At 39.2% G+C, this 24,008-nt stretch overlaps 1 protein-coding gene across 4 annotated transcripts in view; it reads left to right on the top strand.

Moving 5' to 3' along the window:
* ARHGEF10 (Rho guanine nucleotide exchange factor 10) overlaps positions 1-24,008 on the top strand; it is a 166,557-nt gene that overhangs the window by 68,304 nt on the left and 74,245 nt on the right. For 2 of the 4 annotated variants that reach the window (XM_054023861.1, XM_054023862.1), the window contains exons 8-17: positions 3,427-3,590; positions 6,450-6,566; positions 7,794-7,932; positions 10,032-10,144; positions 14,040-14,117; positions 14,339-14,518; positions 15,301-15,417; positions 16,979-17,071; positions 19,213-19,383; positions 20,970-21,115. In XM_054023861.1, coding sequence (XP_053879836.1) covers positions 3,427-3,590; positions 6,450-6,566; positions 7,794-7,932; positions 10,032-10,144; positions 14,040-14,117; positions 14,339-14,518; positions 15,301-15,417; positions 16,979-17,071; positions 19,213-19,383; positions 20,970-21,115 — 1,318 coding nt within the window. The remainder of the gene's footprint in view (positions 1-3,426; positions 3,591-6,449; positions 6,567-7,793; positions 7,933-10,031; positions 10,145-14,039; positions 14,118-14,338; positions 14,519-15,300; positions 15,418-16,978; positions 17,072-19,212; positions 19,384-20,969; positions 21,116-24,008) is intronic. The other 2 variants (XM_054023863.1, XM_054023864.1) reach the window with 2 other exon arrangements.

The following is a 24,008-nucleotide window of genomic DNA, read 5'->3' as shown; positions in this document are numbered from 1 at the left end:
CCCCAAACTGCATGTAAATGCCATTAACATTGTGTCACAAATCATCAAGTCCTATGAAGTTCCAAATTAAGGACTACTCCTGTCAAAATTTGCCTCCAAAAGCCTCTTCTGTTATGCTGTTCAAAGGCCTGATTCATAGATTCAAAGCCAGAAGGGACCATTTTGAACATTCAGATCTCTGCCACAGTCACAGTCTCGCCCTTTGGGTATTGTTAATTATTAAAATACATCTAGAATTATATTAGAGAACTGACCTAAAAAAAGTATTTTCAAAACCATAAGACTTGAACATCACTGAGCATGCTGAGGCACCTGATATCTAAATGTAGTGGAGCTTTCTGATGTCTAAAGCTCTAGCTGCTGACTTCCTAGCAAGTCAGTCCACTCAAGGGTAAAGTTAGCCAGCAGCCAAGTCTCAAACAAAATCTGCTCTTTGACCAACTGTAACATAACAAATCAGGAGGAGAACTCATGTCAATGAGCAGCTTGCACCCAGTCCACTACTCTACTACTACAGCTTACTGTACATCAGTCAAGGAAGACGTTCAAAGAGGCTGCAACCCACCTATGTATACCTCTGTAGAAAAGTTTTATTCTAACTCCAAACTAACCTAACTCCTTTACTGGATGGAGGGACAAGAGTAGACTTTGATGAAATCCTGGCAACATTGGTTTTCACCTTGAAAATTGTGAGTAGTGGAATGCTGGGTGCAGTGTTGTTTAGATAATGTGAGCTGCAAAATCACATCATTCTCAGGTGCCTTCCTTACTGGGAAGCCTCCATTTGGACTACATCCCCCATCATACACCAAGACCAGGGATTCCCATGGTGCACAATGGTGGTTCCACGAGAGAGCAGACCAAGATGTAGTTCAGTCTCTGAGCCCAACCTATAGAAGAGAATGAGGCATGAGGCATCTGAACTACAATGAAATCTGAATCAAAATCTTTGGTTTTAAATCAAAAGTTTTCAGCTGAAAATTTTCAGCTTTCTATTTTTAACTGAAAAGTCTAAACTTTCCAGGGGGAAAAAAAACTATTTTTTGTGACCACGTGAACTGATAATTTTGCAATTAAGATCTAAGGATTTGTTTGTTTTTAAATTGAGAACAGGTTGGGAATGCATATTTATCCTATTGGATGAATTAATTTCTTGAATTTATAAGGAATTTTTAAAGTAATCACACCATGTTTAATGATGAATAGTATTAGGAACTTAGAATGTGTGCTGTTTTAGTAATATTTGTACCTTTATAATCCTCAATCTATGTGCGTTTTAACAGGAAGACACTGTCCCTGTCTCATGAATTTCCCAAATCTGAGGCTCCCATTCTGCAATTCAGGCAGATCCATTGCATTCACTGGAGTTTAGCTTGGGGGCAGGGTCTACCAGCACTGCTGTCATTGCGGAATTGGGGCCTATGGCTCCCTCTCATAAGTGCTCTATTGTGCAGATCTCCCCTTGGAGTCAGTGGGAGTTTCACACACAGATTGTTTACAGGACTGGGCCCCAAATCAGAGCTATTTAACTATATATGATCCACAAATTTTAGAGTTCACTGTCATTACAATGATTTTTTTGTTAAATTCTCGGTTTTGCTGGAATGCCACTGAATGGTGCAAGAAGTGTGTGTTTAAGAACCGAATCTATATTTATGGAAAAAACCCAGCTAGATTCAAAAGTTGAGTTTCAGCATTTCCAGGAGTTCACTTTTTGTTAATACCAAATGCTTTAAGTAATATTAATTAATATTACAAAACTGTTACTTGTCAAATTTTAGTTTTTGAATTTAATAAGTATTGGGCCATTCAAATATGCAAAAAGTCAATTTTTTTTCTCTGAAACAATTTGTCATTTACATATAACCTAAATCTTGTCTCTTTTTTGTAGACTGTTGCATAAATCAAACATTATCTCCAAAGTGCTGGTCAGGTGTGCTGAGATTTACTGGAGAGCAGTTTTTAATACTAAATTATAATCTCCCAGAAAATAGAAATTTATAATACAAGTGCCTACATACCTTAATTGTAATGTACAAATAATGCCATTTATAACTATGAAAGCAAATACCTGCTTTCTCATGATTATTTGGCAGTAAAATCTTTCCATTTCATTTAGAATCAATGTGTTATGGGTGATGCCTATGCCTGCTAAAACATCAGTCACAGTAAAGATGGAAAGAAGGAGACAGAAATTAATAAAGCAATTAAAAGCGTTTCCCCAAACAATGAAGTCATTTTTAATAACTGATTCAATAAGTAATTGTGCAAACTGTTTTTCATTAATTTTTAGCTGACAGCACTTGAAGTGGCTGCTGATATGAAGCCACTTGGTCAGTGATCGGAAAAAGCTTAATGTTTTGAGCTCTTAATCTAGTTTATACATAAGGTAATGCTCCTTGGTAATTTGAGGTGATGCATTCATGAATGCTGAGTATGAATGTAGTTGGGAAGATGAAAATGGGTTGTGGAACATAGTTCTTGCTATACATAGGTCTAATCCATTTTACTTAAAATAGTAACTTTTTTATTTGTTCCTAGCCAAAATATGTCATCTGTTGTGTGTATTGATCATGAAAAGGTTCCTAAAGTGAGGTGGTATATGTGGTAGCAAGACACATCAAGGGGAGTTTACATATAGAGGGTCAATTCCTGCTCACCACATGCATGGGAGTAATTATGTTGACATCCCACTGAACTTGTGTGTACAATGAGCAGCATTTGCACAAAGATCTACTGTATATAAAATAAAACATATAGAAGCAAATTCTGCCTTAGCACCGGCAAACCAGCACAATAAAGATGAACACATATATTGGACACCCCTCTTTGAAAAGGCCATCCTCCTAGGAAGCATGGTGTGGGCACCAGAGCATTAGCCATACATGCTACTGTGGTGCACCAAAGAGATATCTGCCTGAAAGCTTGAATGCTGAGAAAAGGCTTCCTACTGCAATCTATGGAGTGTAGCAAAGGGCAGACTATAGCCCAGGGATTGGCAGCCTTCGGCACATGGCCTGCCAGGGTAAGCAGGGCTGGGCTGGTTTGTTTACCTGCCGCGTCCGTAGGTTCGGCCGATCGCAGCTCCCATTGGCCACGGTTTGCTGTTCCGGGACGATGGGGGCTGCGGGAAGTGGCGCGGGCCAAGGGATGTGCTGGCTGCTGCTTCCTGCAGCCCCCATTGACCTGGGATGGCAAACCACGGCCAGTAGGAGAGGCGATCTGCTGAACCTACGGGCGCGGCAGGTAAACAAACCGGCCCAGCCTGCCAGGGTGCTTACCCTGTCAGGCTGCGGGCCAAAGGTTGCCAATCCCTGCTGTAGACCATAGGGAACAGGCACTTTGGAATTAAAATACATTGGAACTTCTTTGATGCTTAAGTAAAATATTGTATTTTCTTTTGTGTTTTGGTATTAATGCATGCAGAGGAAATGATTTATGATGATGTTGAAAATGGAGATGAAGGTGGAAACAGCTCCCTAGAATACGGATGGAGTTCAAGTGAGTTTGAAAGCTACGAAGAACAAAGTGACTCAGAGTGCAAAGATGGAATTCCCAGCTCCTTTTTGCGAGGCAACCACAAAAGACATGTATGTAACCCACAGCAGTCTTTTTCCTTATTCAGTTTTTCTAATTACCCTGATTGCTCAACATTTACCTTGCCCAGTTGTCCCCATACCCTCTCATGAACCCAACTGCCAAGTACAAAGAGCATCTTTGCAAATGAGCTCTGAACCAGTAAGAGAATGAGGACTGAAGGCAAAACATAAAAGGAAAAAACGGGTGAAAACGTAAAGGCAGACAGATCTGCACATAGGCTATGAAAATGGGTTGTTTGTTTCCCATGAGCTGTTCATGACCTTTTCAACTTCTCCAGCTTCTGACATAGTGTAAGTGGCAAATGAGTATAGGAAGTAGTGTGAAGAGTAGAATTGGGTGACCGTCATGGATTTTGAGGCTGTGCAATCCGCATGAATGGGTTTGCAGAATTCACAAAACTAGTCAGTTTGCAAACATTTCTCTGCCCCCTTTGATTTTAACCCTTTATTTTATTGCGCAACTGTGATTCAGCTTTGAAAAAATGATGATTGTAGCTGAAGGGAAGCCTACGCTATGTATTGGGGGATAGAAAGACTCAAAGTCTCCCTGGTGAGGGTGGATGGTCTGTATACAAGCTGTATAGTGTCTGATTTTCTGGTCTAGTACCTTTGTTCTCCATTGCTCCTGGAGGCAACTATGGACTGGTTCAGTACCTAGAGTACATTAAACTCAAGCTGCTCTAGTTCTTCCAGTTCTACTAGTTTCTGCTAATGATCCCCTAGGCGTCATTCCAGAACTGGGATTTGTTAGGGTGCATGATGCTCCAGCCATCTATGCCAACGTGGTCAGGACTAGGTATTGCAGATCCAGCTGCTGCATCAGATTTGCAGAGGAACACAAAAATGGGGAAGGTATCAAGGGCTGAGATGTAAGCTATACACTGAATCTGTATTTGAATTACAAGTTATATCTCTCTTGTCCTCTGTTGTTGTTTTTTTTGTTTTGTTTTGGTCTTTCTTCCTGCTCTGTCTCCAGGGTTTTTTGCTTAATATTTAAATAGTTACATTTTCTCTCTGCCCTGACACTGCTCATTTTCTTGCATTTCCCCTTAGAGGTATTGCAAACCCAATAATGTAGCAATTTCAAACACAAAATGTTCAAGTGGGTACAAAGTTGAGGGGAGGGGGGAATTCACCGTGGAGAGAAGACTGAACAGAGAAAATGTTGTTATACAAATTTGATATAAGACCCTATATGGAATAGAATAGAACAGAATTCCACAAGATCCACATTTTGATTTCACAGATTTCTTAACTCACTGCTCTTCATATCCCTGCTCCATCCATTGCCCTATATCCCATCCATGCAGGATCAGGAATTAGGGTGGAGAGGAGGAATGACTGAAGAACTGTATCTGCTTAAAAGAGACTAGTTAAGCACTGTTGTTTTTCCCCCTGGCTGAAACAAGCTTAAGCTACTGTACCTGATGCTTGCTGGGGTAATTCTGGAACTGACTGAAGAAAGATCTGATTATCATTCTGAATACATTAGGCAGCAGTTGAGAAATGCTCTGCACATAGTGTGCCTGAAGTGGCAGGATATTTTGTTTCTTCGCTCTTGTTACCTGTGGCGTATTAGTGGGGCTCCAGTGGAACACACTTTTAACCTTGTTTTTTTGTTGTTGTTGGTTTTTTTTTTTGGTGGGGCGGCATGTTTGCAAAATGAAATGCCCTCTTGTTGGTAGATCAAATTCTGCTCTCATTTACATGGGTGTAAGGCAAGAGTGGTACCAACGGTGTTAATTACATCTTGACCTATAAGGGTGTAACTGAGGGCAGAATTTGGCCCTTTGTTTTCAACTTGGTGGACATCTCGTTTCATATTACCTCAATTTGTTGTCAAACAATGCTACTGATGTCAAAATGCAAAGTTTTATACTGGATATTTTCAGTGAATATTTTTCTTTGTACTTTCACCTGAGGTTCTCAGAGTGCTTCACAAACATTGATTAATAAGTCATACAACAGCCCTTGGCAGGTATTGTCCCTTTAATACAAATTCATGCACAGAGTGATTATATGACTTGCCCAAGGCCGGCAGTGAATCTGGAATAAAGCTGTGAATAGGTCACAGAATTCCTGATTCCCACTCCTGTGCTCTAACTAGTAGATTATACATCTTTCCGTACTGGACTATGCTTACCCAACTCACCAGTGCGATGAACCTCCAATTTAAAAATATCTGGAAGTTCTGCAGATACTTTGGCCTATTTTGACAGTTTTTCGTTCAGTTCACCATTCTTGAGGATCTTCAGAAATATAGAAGCTAGGATTCATACTTGGCACAATGGAGTGATGTTCTAGGTTAATGCTAATATATCATAATAGCAAGAGATGCACAGTATAACTTTAAATTTAGATGAGCTTAGCACAACTGCTATTCTTTTGGATTGAGGGAAGCTTCCTCTTCCTTCATCATGTTGTCAAAGCACTTGCCAGTGGATCATGAAGGCCTCAGTCTAAGCCTCAGTGGGTATACTCTACATGGGGATAAAAGACCCAGGGCATGGCTGTGGCTGGCCCAGGTCAGGGTCACAGAGTTTGGGCTCCACCCTGAGCCTGAATGTCTACAGAGGAATTTTTCAGCCACGGAGCCTGAGACCTGCAAGTCCGAGTCAGCTGACCCAGGCCAGCCATGAGTTTTCATCCTCATGTAGACATACTCAGTAAGTGCAGCAATGTGTAGAACACACAAACAAAAAATCCAGCTCCACTAATTGGTTACATTCTCTCTATTGACAGGACACTGACAGGCAGACAGAATTGCATGCATGATACTTCGCATGTACTTCAGTGTTAAGTTTGCACTACAGCCTTTTTGAAAAGATTGTATTTTTTTATACACTGTAGCTTTCTCATGACCTAACCCGTTTAAAGGAGCACTATGAGAAAAAGATGAAAGATTTGATGGCAAACACTGTGGGAGCGGTAGAGATTCAGCAACTAAAGCAAAAACATGAGCTGAAGGTAGTGTAGTTAATTTTTGTAACAAGCTACGTGTTAAAATGATTGTTCTTCAAATGCAGACAATGTTATCTTTTCTTTGTTAAACAGCAAGTTGAATATAAAAAATGGAACAGTAACTTATTTAACATTATTACTAAATGTACTGGATATTGTACAGTTTGTCTTACAAGAACATTGTCAAGGATTTCTATAGTATTTACTGTCTGGCTGTAATACTTTTACAAGATCAACTACAACATAGTCTTTCCTTAATGATTGAGGCCCCGATTCTGCTACCTGATCCATGTGTGCAGATCCCTTCTGCCCTTGTGGAGCCTTGTAAAAGTCCATGGGAACTATGTGGGCAGAGGGGTCATCCCACATGGATCAGATTGCACGACTGGGGACCTTCATGCTTGTACAGAATGGAACTGAAATGAAGAAGGTTGTTTTTCAATAACAACTGCTCATCTACTGAAAGTGCCTTGTCACAGCAAGATACTTTTGTTTATGCCCTGTTTATAATGGACAGTGTCAGCACAATTGTGGGAGTAGTGTTCATTTTTGCTGTGGCTGCAGTCAGGAAAGGGAGAGCAGTTTTTTGAATGGAGATTTACTAGGAAAATTGCATCTCTGGCTAATAATTATAACACTTTTTTTACGTGTGCCTAAAATAAAATAATGTAGACCCTGATGGGCTATAATTTAAACATCCTTGTAATACAGTTCTTATTTAAGAATGTAATTAATTATAAATGGAACCAGTGTTCAGATCAGTTTCAGTTTGGGATAGGTTTAGTAGTTTGCATTTGAGGTTGAACTTGGACCAGGTTTCTGCTTCATGGCCGTGACATTCTGAGATCTATTCTCAGTACATATCTGCCCATCTGAACCCTTGAATGGTGGAAATCTAGTGGTTCTTGTAAAATTTCCACCATCTTGGATTGCATCCAAAGCAGATTCAGAAAACAGGTCTCATCCAGGTGTAGATGCTATCCAAAAAAAATCAGAGGACAGGAGAGACCAGTGTTCAGATTTGAAGTCCCACCTCAATTAATATATTTTAAAATACCTATAAATATTCATAACACCTGGAGTAGTTTTTTTCATAAGATTATAGTCATTTGACCATAGGTTAGATTTTGGGCCTAAACTACTTGACAATGTTCTTTTAAAAGGTGACATCTTTTAAGACGATTGATGCTACAATATGTTGAATTCTACTCCTATTATTCACTGAACATGTAGAATATGTTTTTTGCTGTCTTGCAGATGCAAAAGCTCATGAGAGCTGCCAGGGAAGGTACCAAAGATGGCTACGAAAAGACTAAAGCAGCTGTGAAGAAAGGTCGGTCATTCATCAGAACCAAATCCTTTATTACCCACGGTAGGTGTGGATTATTTAAGTTTCTCTATAAAGTTCACTTAGATAATTAAGTTAATTGTCTTAGCATGTTATTTATTACCAGCAGTATTCTGGACCCGTGAGAGCAGAGTTACATTGATAAAACCTGAGTCAGCCAGAGTTACATTGATAAAGCATGTCTCAGTCACAATCGGGGCTCTGATAGATCTGTGGTTGTGGAATCTCCAAGAGTTTTAAGATTTTGAAGGCAACCCTGAGGACCTTGGAAATTCACTAGAATCCTGAGTCAGCCATATTATCCTTCAGTCAGCCTTCCACCGCCATGTAAGTGTGCTCCTTTACAATAAGCAGTGTCATAGACTCTGCCTCGTCCAAAGCTCATATGCAGTATGGCAAATGGGACCATGGGAAATGTCAGGGGATAAGTGTCCCCCATTGCCTTCTTTCAAATAAACCCCTTGAACATCAGCCAGCTGCTGAAGAAATCTAAAGAGTCTGCATCCGAAGTATGCTTTCCTGGTTTAGCCCCTCAGTGGAGTGACAGTGATTACTATTAACCAATGAGCATTTGCCAAGTGACACTGTATACTTACCACCACGATTTCCTATCCTAAGCATAAAGGGAAACTGTTGTATCTCCATGCCATGGTGTGGAGTATCATTGTGTCAGCCCAGGAAAGAGGAGTCTAAGGACTGCAAGCTGAGTGCTGCCACCTACCATCCTTCAAGAAATGGAAATTGATAGGAAAGGAAGGAGCTTTCGCAGGACACTGCTGATCTGAATAACCCCTGTCCTTGATAACAACAGATACACAGCCCTCCTCACCATCAGCAGCAGAGCACCACAATAGTTTTTAGCCTGGGAAAGTGTCAGGGAGTACAAAGTTCCTTCTCATCCTGAATAAATGCAGGGAGCTAGTCTGTCTCGCCATTCAAAATGCCTGGCAAGGGGATTATTTCAGCCATAAGGCTGTAAGGACTGACATACAGTGCGAATCCCTGGGGTGGACTCAGACTGGTTCTTGAACACAGGAGTTTGAGTACTGGAGAATGGAAGGGGTTTTTACACAACTTTCCTGCTCATAAATTTATCCTCATTCATTAGTGTGGCACAGATAGATTTGGATTTTGACCTTCACCATCAAGTCAGCCAGCCATTGTTTAGTCTGCCATGGAGCTAACATATCTAGTTATTTAGGGGCTATGTAGCCCAGAAGAAGGGCATGTACATTTCTGGCTGGATTGAGCTCTCAGCCAGTTTCCTAGTCCATGGGAAACTGGTTTGTTTTACAGACTCTTTCTGAAGAAACACATAGACTTTGCAAGCTAGCAGAACTCCTTTCTTAATTAGCTTTTTTCTAAGCCATATCTGCTCATGCTCTTTGCTTCCTGAAGCATTACTTCCCTATATCTGTGTGTATTACCAATCACTGTACTGAGTGTTTTCTACATAAAATCAATAGCAATTGTTAAGTCCCTAGTGGACTACATGGAATCTCTGCCTCTCTTCCGTTTCTCTGCCTGAGAAATTTTTGTTTTAGTTGGTTGATTTGCTTGTTTATTACAGGTTTATGTATTTTATTTTTTTGGGTGGGGGGTTAGTTGGGAGTGTCAGTGTGTGAGTGTCATTCATATGGTGGAAAGTATTTCTTAAGAGAAAGATTTTGCAGCATTTCTTAAAGACGGTCAGATTATGGATCACCTAATCTCTTGTGGAAGTTTGTTCAACAGATGCATCCCTTTGAGCAATACTGCTTTGTCCCCTGCTGTCATATACTTCATTCTGGGCAGGAAAGAACAAATGGAAGTAAAGCAAAAGACACAGAGGCTGCCATCTGCACTGAGGATGCTGGGGAACTCTCCCACTCGTGCTATACCATTGATGCACCCCTATCATGGTGAAAACATCAGCAGTTATTCTCTGCATAGCTCCCACTGTTTCTGGCACTGAAGAAACTACACCGGTGCTAGAGTAATGATGGCAGAGTTCATTAACATGCTTGGTGTAGACAAGACTGTGGATACCCCAGTATGATGACTGTGCATGGACAATGTGATTCTGGTTTTCCAACCAAAAGAGATATAAAAATTGACTTTCTGCTGTATTTCATTATATGTAGATCATAAAGCATCCTGTCTGGAAGAAGAGGAACTAAATTTATTTATTGATGTTGACTGTATGCATACAGAAGCAATTATGACTCCTATGCCTGAAGGATTATCACAGCAACAGGTAGTACTTTGTGTGTGTTTAAATATTATGGAAACGCACAGTAAATGTCTTATAGGATACGGCATTTGCATGGACAAAAATCTGATTTGTGGTGGGGTAATTGTGCATGTAAATTAAATAGACAATGCTGCATTCATTGTAGCTTGCATGGTTGTTCACCTGGTTTAGAAAATCATGCCCTAAATCCCTTATCCAAGGTCGCACAGGAAATCTGTAGCAGAGCTTGGACTAGAACCAAGGTTTACTGGATTCTAGCCCTTAACCACAAGATCGTCCTTTTTCCCGACTTGGCTGCCATTGCCTGTCTGTTATTCTATACTTCAGTCTAGGTTGAGGTAGGTGAAGAACAGAAATCAAATTAACAAGAAAAATCTCCCTTTCGTCCAGAGGGGAAGTTACTAATTTGTATTTAAGAGGATTGGTTTAAATCTAATAATTACTTAAGTTTACTTGAAACTAAATCAGAGTATACAATGTTTGCAAAATGAAACTGTCCTGAGTTTTTATTGGTCAGAATTACCACCTTTGACAAATACACCGTGGGATTTCTAGAAGAAAATGTTGCAGTTGTTAAACATTAAAGGCACTAGAAGCATTTTTAGAGTATGATTATACTCCACCCTCTTCAGAACCCCATTTTCAGGAGACAAGCATTTTGGATGTTTCAGTTCCTGTAACGGGCACTTAAAGCAGAGCACAATCTAGAAAGTAGTGACAGAAGATAAGCCTAATATACTGTAAGAAAATTAATGGGCCAATAATATATTCATTCTTCAGATGAACAGTGAAGTACCAGATTGAAAACAACTTCAGTAATGCAAGAAGTAAAGTCTCTTTTACATTGACTTCTCTTTATTCTTAGGCTTTTGGAATCTGATCTCCTGCCTTCTTCCTTACCCCCTTCAGTTCTATACAGTTCCACTTTTGAGTCACATTTCTCTTGGATCCATATCCACACTTTAGGATAGATTGGGAGGTTGAACCTAGAGATGGTGTGAATTTAAGTAGCTCCATGGAAATTGGTAGGCATGAATGCAATTGCACTAGACATAAGCTTAGCCAGGGATGCAGAATGATGTCCATGGTCTTGCTTTAACATTAAAACTTAAAGTTGAATGTGACATAACTTTGGGTGAAATACAGCAGCTGTCCTTAAACATGTCTATTGGCTTGAGAGATGTTACCATTGTTCCTGGTTCTCCCTTTAAAGTGTAGAAAATATCTCTCAACCCTCCTGAATCGTAAAAAATGTCTTCTGGTTATAATTATTGTTGTATAAAAAGTAATGTTAAATATTATATATACACATGTAATACTAAGTATTATCGATTAAGTATATTTGATGTAATTGGATGACAGTATAACATTTGTTCTTACCTGCGGCAGCTAAAGGAGGGTTTCAGCTATATAGTGGGAAGGTGTCAAAGACAATCCCTATGTACTTGGGATCTGGGTTCAGTGCTCGAGAGACCCCCACAGTTTGTCCCCAGGTAGTGCACAACTTATTGCTGAAGACCAGCCTTTTGTTAGTTCAAGATGCAGAGCTCAGGTTGAATCTGGCAAAGGAAATTCATACTGGGATGCAGACTGAGCTGACAGAGAAAATTTGGTGAATGGCTTGAAGAACATGGAAGCAGACAGATAGAATGTATGATACATGAAGTGATGAGAAATTGACAAGCAGGGAATCCACTGGGCCCCCTCTGTGAGGAGAGGAGAATTAAAACTCCCACTATTCTAGGGACTGCACACTGGTGGACAATGTACAGGGCAGTACTGACATCCAATATAAAGGAAGCCATTCTCTTTCTGACATTCTCCCCTTTTTGACGAGAAGATGAGAAAACTGTTGGTGCCTGGAGATTATGGTTAGTATTGGAAGAAAGTGTGATCCAATAATGACACGATGAATGAACTTTAGGTCCCAGTCTGTGCAAACCTGAAATGATGAAAGGACATATTGTCCTCAAGGGAGTGAATAGTCTCTTAATCAAAAAGAGAAATATTTTGGGAAAAACACTAGAAGCGTCTTTTAATGATGGGGAGCTAGGACTGGTGTTGTTTGTTTGCTGTTTTTTAATGGCTATGGATAAGAATATTAAATTATTTGTGTATTGAGCATAAAAATCCATATGCTTCCCACACACATGCACATTGGTATCATGGTGTTTCTTTTTGAATGAAAAATAAAGTATTGTATGTGCACTTGGCAATGCAGTAAGTGTATAGTGTACAATTTGGTCTTTTAGACCAGGGGTTCTCAAACTGGGGGTCGGGACCCTTCCGGGGGTCGTGAGGTTATGATATGGGGGGTCATGAGCTGTCAGCCTCCACACCATATCCCGCTTTGCCTCCAGCATTTATAGTGGTGTTAAATATATTTAAAAGTTTTTTAATTTATAAGGGTCGCACTCAGAGGCTTGCTATGTGAAAGGAGTCACCAGTACAAAAGTTTGAGAATCACTGTTTTAGACTTTCTTTATGAATATGCTGCTTTCGACCACAAGGTGGCATAACAGTTTTTGTTTAAATCCAGGTCCTGTTTGAATTCCTCTTTATATACTGTGTCATACTGTGAGCCTGGAAATGTTGGATCATTGAATCAGTCATTTTAGTTCTGCAATCATAATCTCTGTTACAAGTTTTATATGTTTAGGAATAAAAAATGCTGGGACATAATTTATTATTTTTCCCACCCAGCCATACCAGCAAAAATATGGGTGTAGCAGACTTATAATATTACACCAAGTATATAACAGACCCTTTGTTAGTGTCTCCTGCATATCTATCTCTGTTAGGCATTAATAAGATGTCTATCACAATATGTAAGCACTGATATTGTGCATTATATTTTATGTACCGCTGGGTCTGATACATGTCAGAAAATTATTATAGAGTTAAAGTCACAAAACCCAACATGTTTTGGAGAAAAATTTCAATGGAAATTAGTCATAGAATCATAGGAGTGGAAGGGATCCCGAGAGGTCATCTAGTCCAGTCCCCTGCACTCATGGCAGGACCAAGTATTAATATATGTCTATTTATATATATATATATATATATATCATGGGACCTATTGCAATCCTGTTACGCTGTATGAGAATAAACAAGAATGTTGTTCCTCAAGGTAATGGGAACAAAGCACTGACCCTACACCAATGCTTTTTCACTGTTATTGTTTATAAGTCCTTATCTTCAGGAGTCTGTCATTGGATTTTTTCCCTCCAAATCAGTGTTAATATGTTATGAAGATGTAAAACAACAAAAACATGACACTTGAAGTCTGATTTTGAAAACTGGCCAACTATGTTGCATCTGTATATCAAATAGCTAAGGTTCTATCACCATCTGTGCCCACAGCTATCTGTACCCCAAAAATTGTGGGTGGGAAATAAGAGGCCATATTTTAAAAGTGAACCTTTAAAATGAGACAGTCAGAAAAGAAAACACGTATGACTACTGCTATTATAGTATTTCATGCACAATTTAAAACATAATTAGAGTAATAATAAGTTTCATGAATTTCTGAAGAGATATGACATTTATTTTATTATAGTTCCAATGTCAGGAATACTTTAGCTTGACATATAATACCAGGATTGATTTGTCAATGTAAGACCTTTATGGTTAACGTTTAATATGAGTCTGTGATTTTGCCTAATACTCTTAACTCTGTTTCTATTTTAGAAATAGGGCCAACTGGGCCAACTGTTTTTTTCCCCCCTGTAAGTTAGTTATTTCAGACTAGTAAACAAAAAAGAAGAATTTAGTAAACAAACTCCACAGTGTCTGTACATCTCTGTCAGTAATAATCATTATTTTCAACAAGTCCCAGAAATGAAGGAAGTATCAACTACTTTAAGTTTGAGAGTTTAACTTTTATCACTTTGAACAGGTTGTGAGAAGATATATTCTGGGCTCTGTGGTTGACAGTGAGAAGAATTATGTGGATGCTCTCAAAAGAATTCTGGAGGTATCTAAATATTGTTTGCTTTTTACTATTTGGAAAGGAACGAAATCCTCAGAATTATTCATGAACTGTACTATGAATCATATGCATAAGGTTAGGGGGGGCATCAGATCAAATGTGTTTTCTTTTGACTATAAGGCAGGATTTGGCCTAGGTTTTACTTTTTGATGTTAAATTCTAATTTTTTTTCAGGTTGTTTGAATGAATCTGTTTTCTTTATTCAGCAATATGAGAAGCCTCTCTCAGAAATGGAACCAAAGCTACTGAGTGAAAGAAAACTCAAAATGGTCTTTTATCGTATTAAGGAGATTCTTCAGTGCCATTCAATGTTTCAGATAGCACTAGCCAGCCGTGTCTCTGAATGGGATTCTGTTGAAATGATTGGAGATGTCTTTGTTGCTTCAGTAAGTAAATACAAGTGAGAAGAGGCATGAAAAATGTCTATTTTGTTTTTAAATTGTTGATCTGGTGTCTGCTGTAATAGCACATGTACCTATTAGGACAACTACATTGACACCAACACGTCTTCTGTTTGATTGGCTGCAAGTGAAAGAGCTTTGGCCAATATTTTCAAATGTGTGTGCCTCATGTTAGCCACCTAAATCCGCAAAGGATGGGCGTGGATATGCAGGAAAGTAGCTACCCCAATCCTCAGCCCAACAAGGGACAACCTCTGGATTAATGTAGTGGTCTTAGAGACCACTCCACCAATTGGAGTTCAGCGCATGTTAGCGCCACTCCTCTTGCCTCCACTTCCCCTAGACATCCCCTCCTTTGCTTAGGAGGGATAAATGCAGTAATGCATAGTGCTCTAAAGCATCCACGTACATCAGAGGAAGCTTTTCTGGGCAGCTGTCCCTCTTCTTTGTATTGCCAGAATCTGGTCCCATATATTTAATGTGGCTGAGCTGAAGTGTCTACTAGAACCATATGTTTTACAATTCATAAATTTTGCAAACTTACAACTTTAACTCTGCATTCGATACATTTGCATGTTGTAGCTTATCAGGAGTTAACTGGTTAGTTCCAACTATGGGCTCAATAGAAGTTGAAGGTATTTAGCAACTCCTATGCGGAGCATTCAGTTCCTCACAGCACCAGGCATTTAGACGTCAAAAATAAAAATGAGCCTGTCTTCAACTGGATTTCCTGTTGATGACTGAGGTTTGTCTTGTCTGCATTTCAGTTTTCTAAATCCATGGTTCTAGATGCATACAGTGAGTATGTAAATAACTTCAGTACAGCAGTGGGGATTCTCAAGAAAACATGTGCCACGAAGCCTGCCTTTCTAGATTTTTTAAAGGTGAGTACATTTAAGCTTGAAAGAAAGCTGAAGAAAATGATGTAGCACAAGATGAGTTAGGGAAAAATTTGGCCCCATGGTGTGTAAATTTAAAGAGAACCAAGTTCACCCACAATTCTAGTGTAGCCGGAGGATGACATGATTTTAGCCCCAAGGGGTATTTTGCCATGCACCTCAGTTTTATTGACATTCAGAATGACTGTTGGGATTCTTTCACGTCAGATAAACATTAGCTGAGTCACATGCTGAGGCCTCATCTTTCGACAAAGTACATTATATATAAAAGTGTTAAATTAAAACTCACTCTGAACCTTTCTGGGCATGGTAAAAAATACACAGAGCTAGTAGCCCTCAATCTCCTCAGTCACTTCAGTGGGATGTTTGCCTGAGTGAGGACTGTAGACTTGGGACCATAATCTTCAATTCTGGTCAGGCAAAAGTGAGGATTTTAGAGGACTAGAGCTAGGGTGCACATGAGTGGTTGCAGGTCAGTACTGTAATGATGGGCACCATTATTTGCATTTTGAGCTGTGCAACATTATTTGCATTTTTAAATGTTGATATAATACTTTCCAGAAGCTGGGAATGGGCAACAGGGGGTGGATCACTTGATGATTACCTGTTCTGTTCCTTCCCTCTGGGGCACCTGGCATTGGCCGCTATCGGAAGACAGGATACTGGGCTAGATGGACCATTGGACCATACTGACCAAGTATGGCCATTCTTATGATTCTTCCTCACTCCACCCCGCCCTGGTTTTGGACCAAATACATACTGTTCAAAATATTTCAGCATTTTGAAAAAAATGAGAAAAATCTTTAAAAATCATGAAATTTTACTCCTGTTTGTCAACCAGCTCTAATAAGAACCTCCCTAGAAGATTCCAAAGTTCTCCTCCTGAGCATGCAGAGAACTAACAAAATGACAAATCTGTTTTTTCCTCCTTTCCCTGGGTGTCCTTTGATATGTATGGACTTCGCTTTGTGTTTACATAGCTTTGAGCTTGAGAGTTTTCCCTAGACTTTCTTTCTTAAAATACCAAAATGGATGAATAAATATAGATAGCACTGCATCAGCTGGAAAGGTTTTACCCCAGATCCCATGACAGAGAACAGCCATAATAGAAAATAAGGCCACAATCCAACAAAGCAGTTACTTTTATGGTTAAATTTAAGACATGGAACAAGTCAATGGGAACACTTGCATGCTTAAAGTTAAGCTCATGCTTAAATCCATTGTCTAGACAAGTAGAAATGTGCTCAGTTCACACAGAATTTAGTTTCCCATTTCAGCTACTTTTGTACTGTTGGGATTTGTCTCTTCCCTTGTTTTTAAGGAGGAAGTTTTCTTTCTTTTCACTTGCCATTATGACAAATTAAATGGTAAGATTTTTCACAGAGACCTAACTAATACTTCTAAATGAATTTGTGAAATCTTAATTCTATTCCTGGTACAAAGAAAGTTATTGATATAAAGAAATCCTGGCAAATATTTTAATTTTCTGAAAGACAATAATAGAAATCTACTAACATGAGCAAATGCAGTGACTTTCTCATTTCAGCAATGCCAGGAGTCGAGCCCTGATCGAATTACACTCTATGGTTTAATGATGAAACCCATACAACGCTTTCCACAGTTCATTCTTCTGCTTCAGGTAAACAATACTTACCAGTGAGGCTTAGCAGATAAATGCTTCTTTTGTATTCTCTTAGTACTCACCCTCTTGGGGGATTCTGTGGGATCTGTTATACTGTAGCAATATATTGAAATGGGAGCTGTTTTTGAGTCTTGGGATCAAACAAGTGAAAAATTAAGTATGTAGTAACGAGAGCTGTGAGGTTCACTGAGTTTTTGTTTGTTTCACATCAGCTCGAAACTATTTTTTTTTTAATTTTTCAGCGAACCAAAAAAGTTTTTAAAAAAATTTACCTTGGGTCAAATAAAACATCATCTTCAACCCAAAATGAAACATTTCAGTTTGTTTTTTGAGAGGGTTTTTTTTTACCTTCTGAAATTGTTAAGATAAAATTGAGATTAAAAATAAAAACAAAATGTCATTTCAAATCAAAAAGTCAAATGTTTTGTTTTGAAAATGTCAGAATGAAACTTTTTAGCTTTTTTGGAATCTTTTGTTTTTGTTTTTTCTTCAGCCAAAACAATTTGGCAAAATTGCACACATTTCACCAACTGTTTGGGCCAATCCAAATCTTTATTTTTTGACAATAAATAAATAAATAAAAAGCTTTGTCTGAAAATTTTCATCCAGATCTAGTAATCTTTTAGTTTGAGTGCCAGGATCTACTGTGGGAAAAAGTTACTAGAGTTTGGTACTTTACCTTTGCACGTCAATAAATATTTCTTTAGGTATCCCTCATTCAAAAACAGTTGTGCCATGTATTTGTGTACAGCTGTTGTTGTTTTAAAGGGAAAAATACACTACATTCATGTAAGGGCCACAATTGTTCTGTGCGGAGTTTGGACACTAGTGGTTCTTCTCTCTAGGAGTCTTTAGGATGTCTGTGCAGTGATCAGACATCCTTTTTAAAACAAAAAATTATTTATTTTGCTGTAGGAACAAAGCATTTAGACAAAAAGGATTTTAAAATAACAGTCTACATGCATGTCTATTTCACCCAAAGGCTTACCATCCTCTGATGGAACCCTATACAGACATAACTTCTTCACACCCCCAGCAGTTGCCTCTATCTCTGCTTGTATCCCCTGAACATCTCCGCCCAATTTGAGAAAATATTCCTTCTTAAACTGCTATAGTTCTTTTAATCTTTTGGCTCTCAGGCCTTTTCCTATCCTGGCACTGTCTCTTAAGAAGCCTCAACTGTTTGTGGGGAAGTGGTTTATCTTGAACCTTTCCATTTTCTTCCTGTTCGTTTTTCCTTACAGCCCCCTAGTAATCTGAACTAATATAGTTGTACAGTGGACATCTCAATAACTGACTCAACATATAGTATTATTAAATTATTACAGAGCAGCTCCAATTCCATCCCACTAGCCATGATCAGTTGATTAATTTCTTCTAGGTGTCATGGAGGAAGACTGGTTTGAGGATGGTAGGCCATGTGTAAGTGTGGAATGAAGACTAGAGATGGTTGAGGGAAGGAGTTCACAAGTGGGCAGACAGGCTAGCATCATTGATGCGGCAGAGGAGATGGGGCAATCTGATAATAAATAATAGTGGGTACATAGGAATGTCTGAGAATTGTCGGCAAAGGAAACATGCTGCCCAAATGGTTTCAGTGTCTGCCTCGAATATGGAAATGTTTGGAAATTATTTCAAGATCCATGGAGCAGGCACTTTCTTCCACTGTATTTCGTACAGCATTAAGCTCATTGTTCTCATTTAGTAAATAATAATAATGATAATGATGAGAAAGAGTTTCAGTATGACTTTACATTAAATTAAAGGTTGGGAAAGTTTTTCAGGCTTATTGGATACAGGTATCTACGTATTATAATGCATGTTGATTTTCAGACTGTTTCTTTAATGTCATTTGTATCTTTCATATTTTTCTTCAATTTGGAATCCCATCTCCTTACCTACTTACTGGAAAATAAGCTTCACAGGCCAACATCTCTTTGAAGAGCAATTAGAATATTCAGACAACCAAGAATCCAAAGTGCTCTATTATTTGCATCAGAAGTCATTAATAGCATTAGGGTTATCCTTGAGTAGACTTCAGTTTCAGAGCAATGCAATAACTTTAGACAGACGTTTACAACACTATGTCCCATCTTTAACTTATGCCTCGGAAATCATATCTGTACTCCTTTTTTTAGGATATGTTGAAAAATACTACTAAAGGACATCCTGATAGGCTGCCACTGCAGATGGCTCTTACAGAGCTCGAAACATTGGCAGAGAAATTAAATGAAAGGAAAAGAGATGCAGATCAGCGCTGTGAAATAAAGCAGATCGCAAAAGCCATGAATGAACGTTATCTGAACAAGGTTGGGACAGAATATAATTTATACTGTGGAAGCTCATACATTGCTAATTTCTTATTACCTTCTCCTGAGCAGCTAGTGGAGTGGCTACCTTATCTGCACCCCTTTGTGTGATGGTTCTATTTAAAGCATAGGTGGATTTGGGGGATAGAATGGCTGGAAAATGTAAGGCACCTCCATGATAATATAGGTCTACTGTCCAAAACCACAATGTGCTGTGGGTGCAGGGTTGTGTCCAGTGCTGCAGCCCAGTGGTGTTCCATGATCTGGTAAAGGGAGAATGCTAACTCCTTATCCCACCTCATACCTTCACATAGATCCTCTGCACAAGGACATGCTAATTTGTCTTCATGACAGGATCCAGGATTTAGCCCTATAGGCAGTGTAAAGTATTTAATGGTCCATTTTTTCCCTTTAATATTTCAACCCAACAAAGCAGTCCCAGATGCGCTGACTGATGTATCTAATAGTTTCTTGTTTTGCCTGTATTATTCAATTATTTGGATAGTAAAATAGAAATATCCTCACGAGAATGGTGAGATACATTTAAAAGGAATTGAGACAGGAACAGCCTTCTTGTCTTACTGTGCAGCATAAATGCCTCTGTTCTTTCTGGGAGATGAGGCATCACATACCTGAATTACTGCTCATTTATGATTTATTCTCTTTAATACATCTATATAGTATGGTGAGCGCCTAGACCTATTCTGAGAAAAAAGTGCTGACTGCACCTCATATTTTTCTCAAGTGGTGTAGAAAGTCCTCTCGGTTTTCTGGAGGGGAAGTAGTCAACCAAAGAATAGGCATTTTGCATCATTAAGATCAATATTTCAAAAGAAAAAAAGTGGTGAATTGATCAGAGTATTGGGATAAGCCTGGATGTGCTTTATTTACCTGTGTAGCCAAAAGGTTAAAAATTGTGTACTGTACTGGCAGCATTGGCAGGGCTGCATCTGGAACACTGGTTTCAGTTTCCAGATGCTCTGGATGTAGAGGATTGACTTAGGTCTTTTAATCTTTCCTCCTAATTATATATCCTGTACACTGCATGGTAGCCTGTCTAAACAGCAACATGATGATCACTGACATGTAGTTAAAGGAGTAAAACATAGAGACAGATTTTACCTAATAGGCACTGGCTCGTGCTTTGGGGACAGGGGAGAGCGGGGCAGTGTTCCCAATGGGAGTTCCAGGTGACATTGTGCTATCAGATGTGGCAGCTTTGTGGCATGCCGTGGGAGCCTGTATACTGCCTTATGTGGTTTTCTCAACTGCCAGTCAGCTCTGTAGACCAGTGCATGCAGAGGGAGTAGCCATGACCCTGCCTCCTCCTACTCCTTCTTGCCCCTTTGGAGTAGTTGACACCTCAGAGCATATGTGAATTGACTGGAAGGGAGTAGAGAGAAAGGAATTGTAGACGTCTATGGGCCCAATTCCTATTTTATGCCAGAGGGGTCCTTAAATCCACCTATAAACACTTTTAATGCAGTATAGAATAGGGTATCCCATTATATTAGCCAACATCCACTGCAAAAACAGAGGCAATGTCATGTGTATACATTAATATGTTGATCGTTTTAAAACTCCAGTTACTCAGCAGTGGAAACCGATACCTAATACGGACTGATGATATGATAGAAACAGTTTACAACGAGAAAGGAGAAATTGTCAAAACCAAAGAACGACGACTCTTCATGCTGAACGATGTATTGATGTGTGCAACAGTGAGTGCACGGTAAGGCTCACTTCATGCTGTTTGAATGGATCACTTGGAAACATTAACCAGAATGGATTCTTAATGGAAACTTTAACCATAGATATTAGTTTCTGTAAATTTCGATAATGTGCCAGTAGCTTTGTTGTTCTTCTCTCCTGATTGTATTTTAAAGAATTAAGATAAACCACTAGAAAAAAGTACAAACAGAAAATTACAGATAGACAGAAGCAATCTGTCCAGTTTCCAGATATTGGTAAGAGTTGGCCTGTAGTGGAGATTAGGTGGCACAATTGCTTAGAGGTGAGGAGTTAGTGCACTAAAGACCTGAGTGTTGGCCTTGACTTGGGTAATGGGTGAAAGTGAGTTTATAGGAACTCAGTCTGGTGTTGATTCTTTATGTGCACATGCACACACACAAAACTGTAATTTGGTCGAGTTTACTGTTTAAAAATAGAAAAGCTGGGGTGAAATCCTGGAACCATCACAGTCAATATCAAAGCTCCCATTAACATCAGTTGTGCCAGGCTTCCACCCCGGAACCTAAAACTGAAGGATTAAGACTGAGGTGCTTAGTAAAAGGTATCTTTTGCATAGTGCTTTCTGTCCTATTGCTGGTATAACTGGTGCTATTAGTCTGTTACTTTCACGTGTGCCAAGATCACACACATTTTAATATGTTGGTTGTATTGTAATTTTTTTTCCCTTTGTGTATGGGTGCATGCTGACAGAGAACATATAGACAGACCACTAAATTCTTTCTTTCTTAACTAACTAACTAACTAAACTAAAATTAGCAACTTTTCTCAGCCCAATGTGATGTCTTCAGTACACTCCTGAAATGTGAATACCTTAAGGTATTCCTTATCTATTTTGTGTAATCTTACTAGTGCTAAGTCTCAAACGATATCAGCAAGTGAAAAGTGATTTTTAATAACACTTTGCTCTTCAGATGTTCACAAGCTGTTTTCCTATTAACCAGGAATTGTGATTCTTCTCCTTTCCCTTTTATTCAGTCCTTCAGTCACACCTTTCTTGTGACTCACTGAGAGAAAATTGCTTTCTTTTGCCTATTTTAGTCCTTCCTGTGACACCTTGTCCTGGATTCTGTGTAATTGTTCCTAAAGTGGCAGAATGCAATCTGTTTTCTTTTCTCATGTGAAAAGTCCATGATTTTACTGAGTCTCTGGGTTTGCTATTAAGGTGACTGTTACAGTAATCAGACTCAATGCTCCTCTTCCTGTGGGCCTGACCATTACTTAGCACCCTGCTTAGGGGAATTGTCTAATTTGGTATACGTGTCCCATGGGGATTTGTTAACACAGAAAAAGATGTCTCATTAAAATGTACAGGGTTATTTTTTCTCTAGCAGTTCAGAATTGAACTAGCTCTCACAAGTTCTCCACCCACACCTTTTCCATAATAATGGATTTATAAAGGCTTTACTCACGTCAACAATAGGGCTTCCCACCTCCGACCGCTGTGCATTCCACTTAGAGATGGGCCCAGCTGCAAGCTGTGCATCCAGATCAGGATCCATACTATTCTGTAGCGTTGAGGTGTCCAGATCTGGGGCTTCTTCATAGACTTTAAATCCATAAAGGATCATTATAATACTTGCTCATTTCTTGTAGGGTTAGCAAAGGAACAACATGGCTGATAGTGACTGCTCGCTGCTCCTCTAGCCAATCCCCTCCCATCCATGAAGCCTGATTTCTTGGCGCATCTGCTGATGGGATTCAGCAGGAAAGAGGAGACAAAGATAAATCTCCTTTCTCACAAACACACCCTACCCATATTTGTTGGGTTTTCTTCCCTCCGTTTATGGAGGCCGAAACGACAGTCCGGCCCATAATTTGGAAAATACGTTATCCTTTTTTTTTAAGTGACTTGTGGGTCACCCATGATTGCAAGGGGAATCCATATATGGTAGAACCCATTGATAGGGGAGTATTATTTTATTCCAGAGAATATCTTCACGCTAAGCAGAATTGCAATTTGCACATTCCAATACTTTTAAACAATCTGGGCTTTTGTTTTACTTCACTGTGAAGCAGTTTTGCTATCAATGGGTTTCAGTGTATTTATGCATCATAAATGTGAAAACCTTATGTTAAAGATATATTAGGGTAGTACTGAATATTTAAAAATGCCAAGAAATGCAAATTAGACATTTGGTTTGGGATTTCATGCCTATGGAATATAGTAGATTTGATAAAGGTGATCACAGATTATAGTTTAAAATATTAGAGGAGAGTGACATTTTTAGTTGACATCCTATGGAAAATAAAGGTTTGGTAAAATAAAACATCAGTGAGAACTGGTGGAGCATTGTCAAAGTAAGTGGAAAATTGTAGATACAACAACTGTAGATTTTAAGATGCATTCTGAACTGCCTAAGTACATATGAAAATTAATTATGCCATTATTTATTTCTGCTCTTAACCCTGCTTCTTACACATGTAACACACATGTAGAGTATAGGTGTTTTCATTTTGTGCTTTGCTTTACGTATTTGGTTGTGACTGGCATATTCTGTTTGGAATGATTAATCATTTACATGAGAGTTCTCTGCATTATGAACAACAGCAAGTCATTTACATGTTACTTTTTCTTCCATCTTCAGAGGAAAGAAAAACCTAAAAGACATAGTATTATGCCACACAAGTGGGATTGCCAGGCATCCAGTTTTCGACTGGAACGTCTGGTCGAAAAGGGACCCTGGCAGCTCCGGTCGGCATTGCCAACTGGGCTGTTAAAAGTCCGGTCGTCAGTGCAGTGGAGGCCCATGGCTAAGGCAGGCTTCGTGTTCCTCCCGGAAGTGACTGCCAGGTCCCTGCAGCCCCTGGGCACTGGGGCGGCCAGGGACTGGGAGGCTACGCGTGCTGCCCCCACCCTGAGTACTGGCTCTGCA

Source organism: Malaclemys terrapin, chromosome 3 (genome assembly GCF_027887155.1).
Source record: "Malaclemys terrapin pileata isolate rMalTer1 chromosome 3, rMalTer1.hap1, whole genome shotgun sequence".
Taxonomy (NCBI): domain Eukaryota; kingdom Metazoa; phylum Chordata; order Testudines; family Emydidae; genus Malaclemys; species Malaclemys terrapin.
Note: the sequence above shows the minus strand (reverse complement) of the source record. Positions and strands in the feature narration are given on the sequence as shown.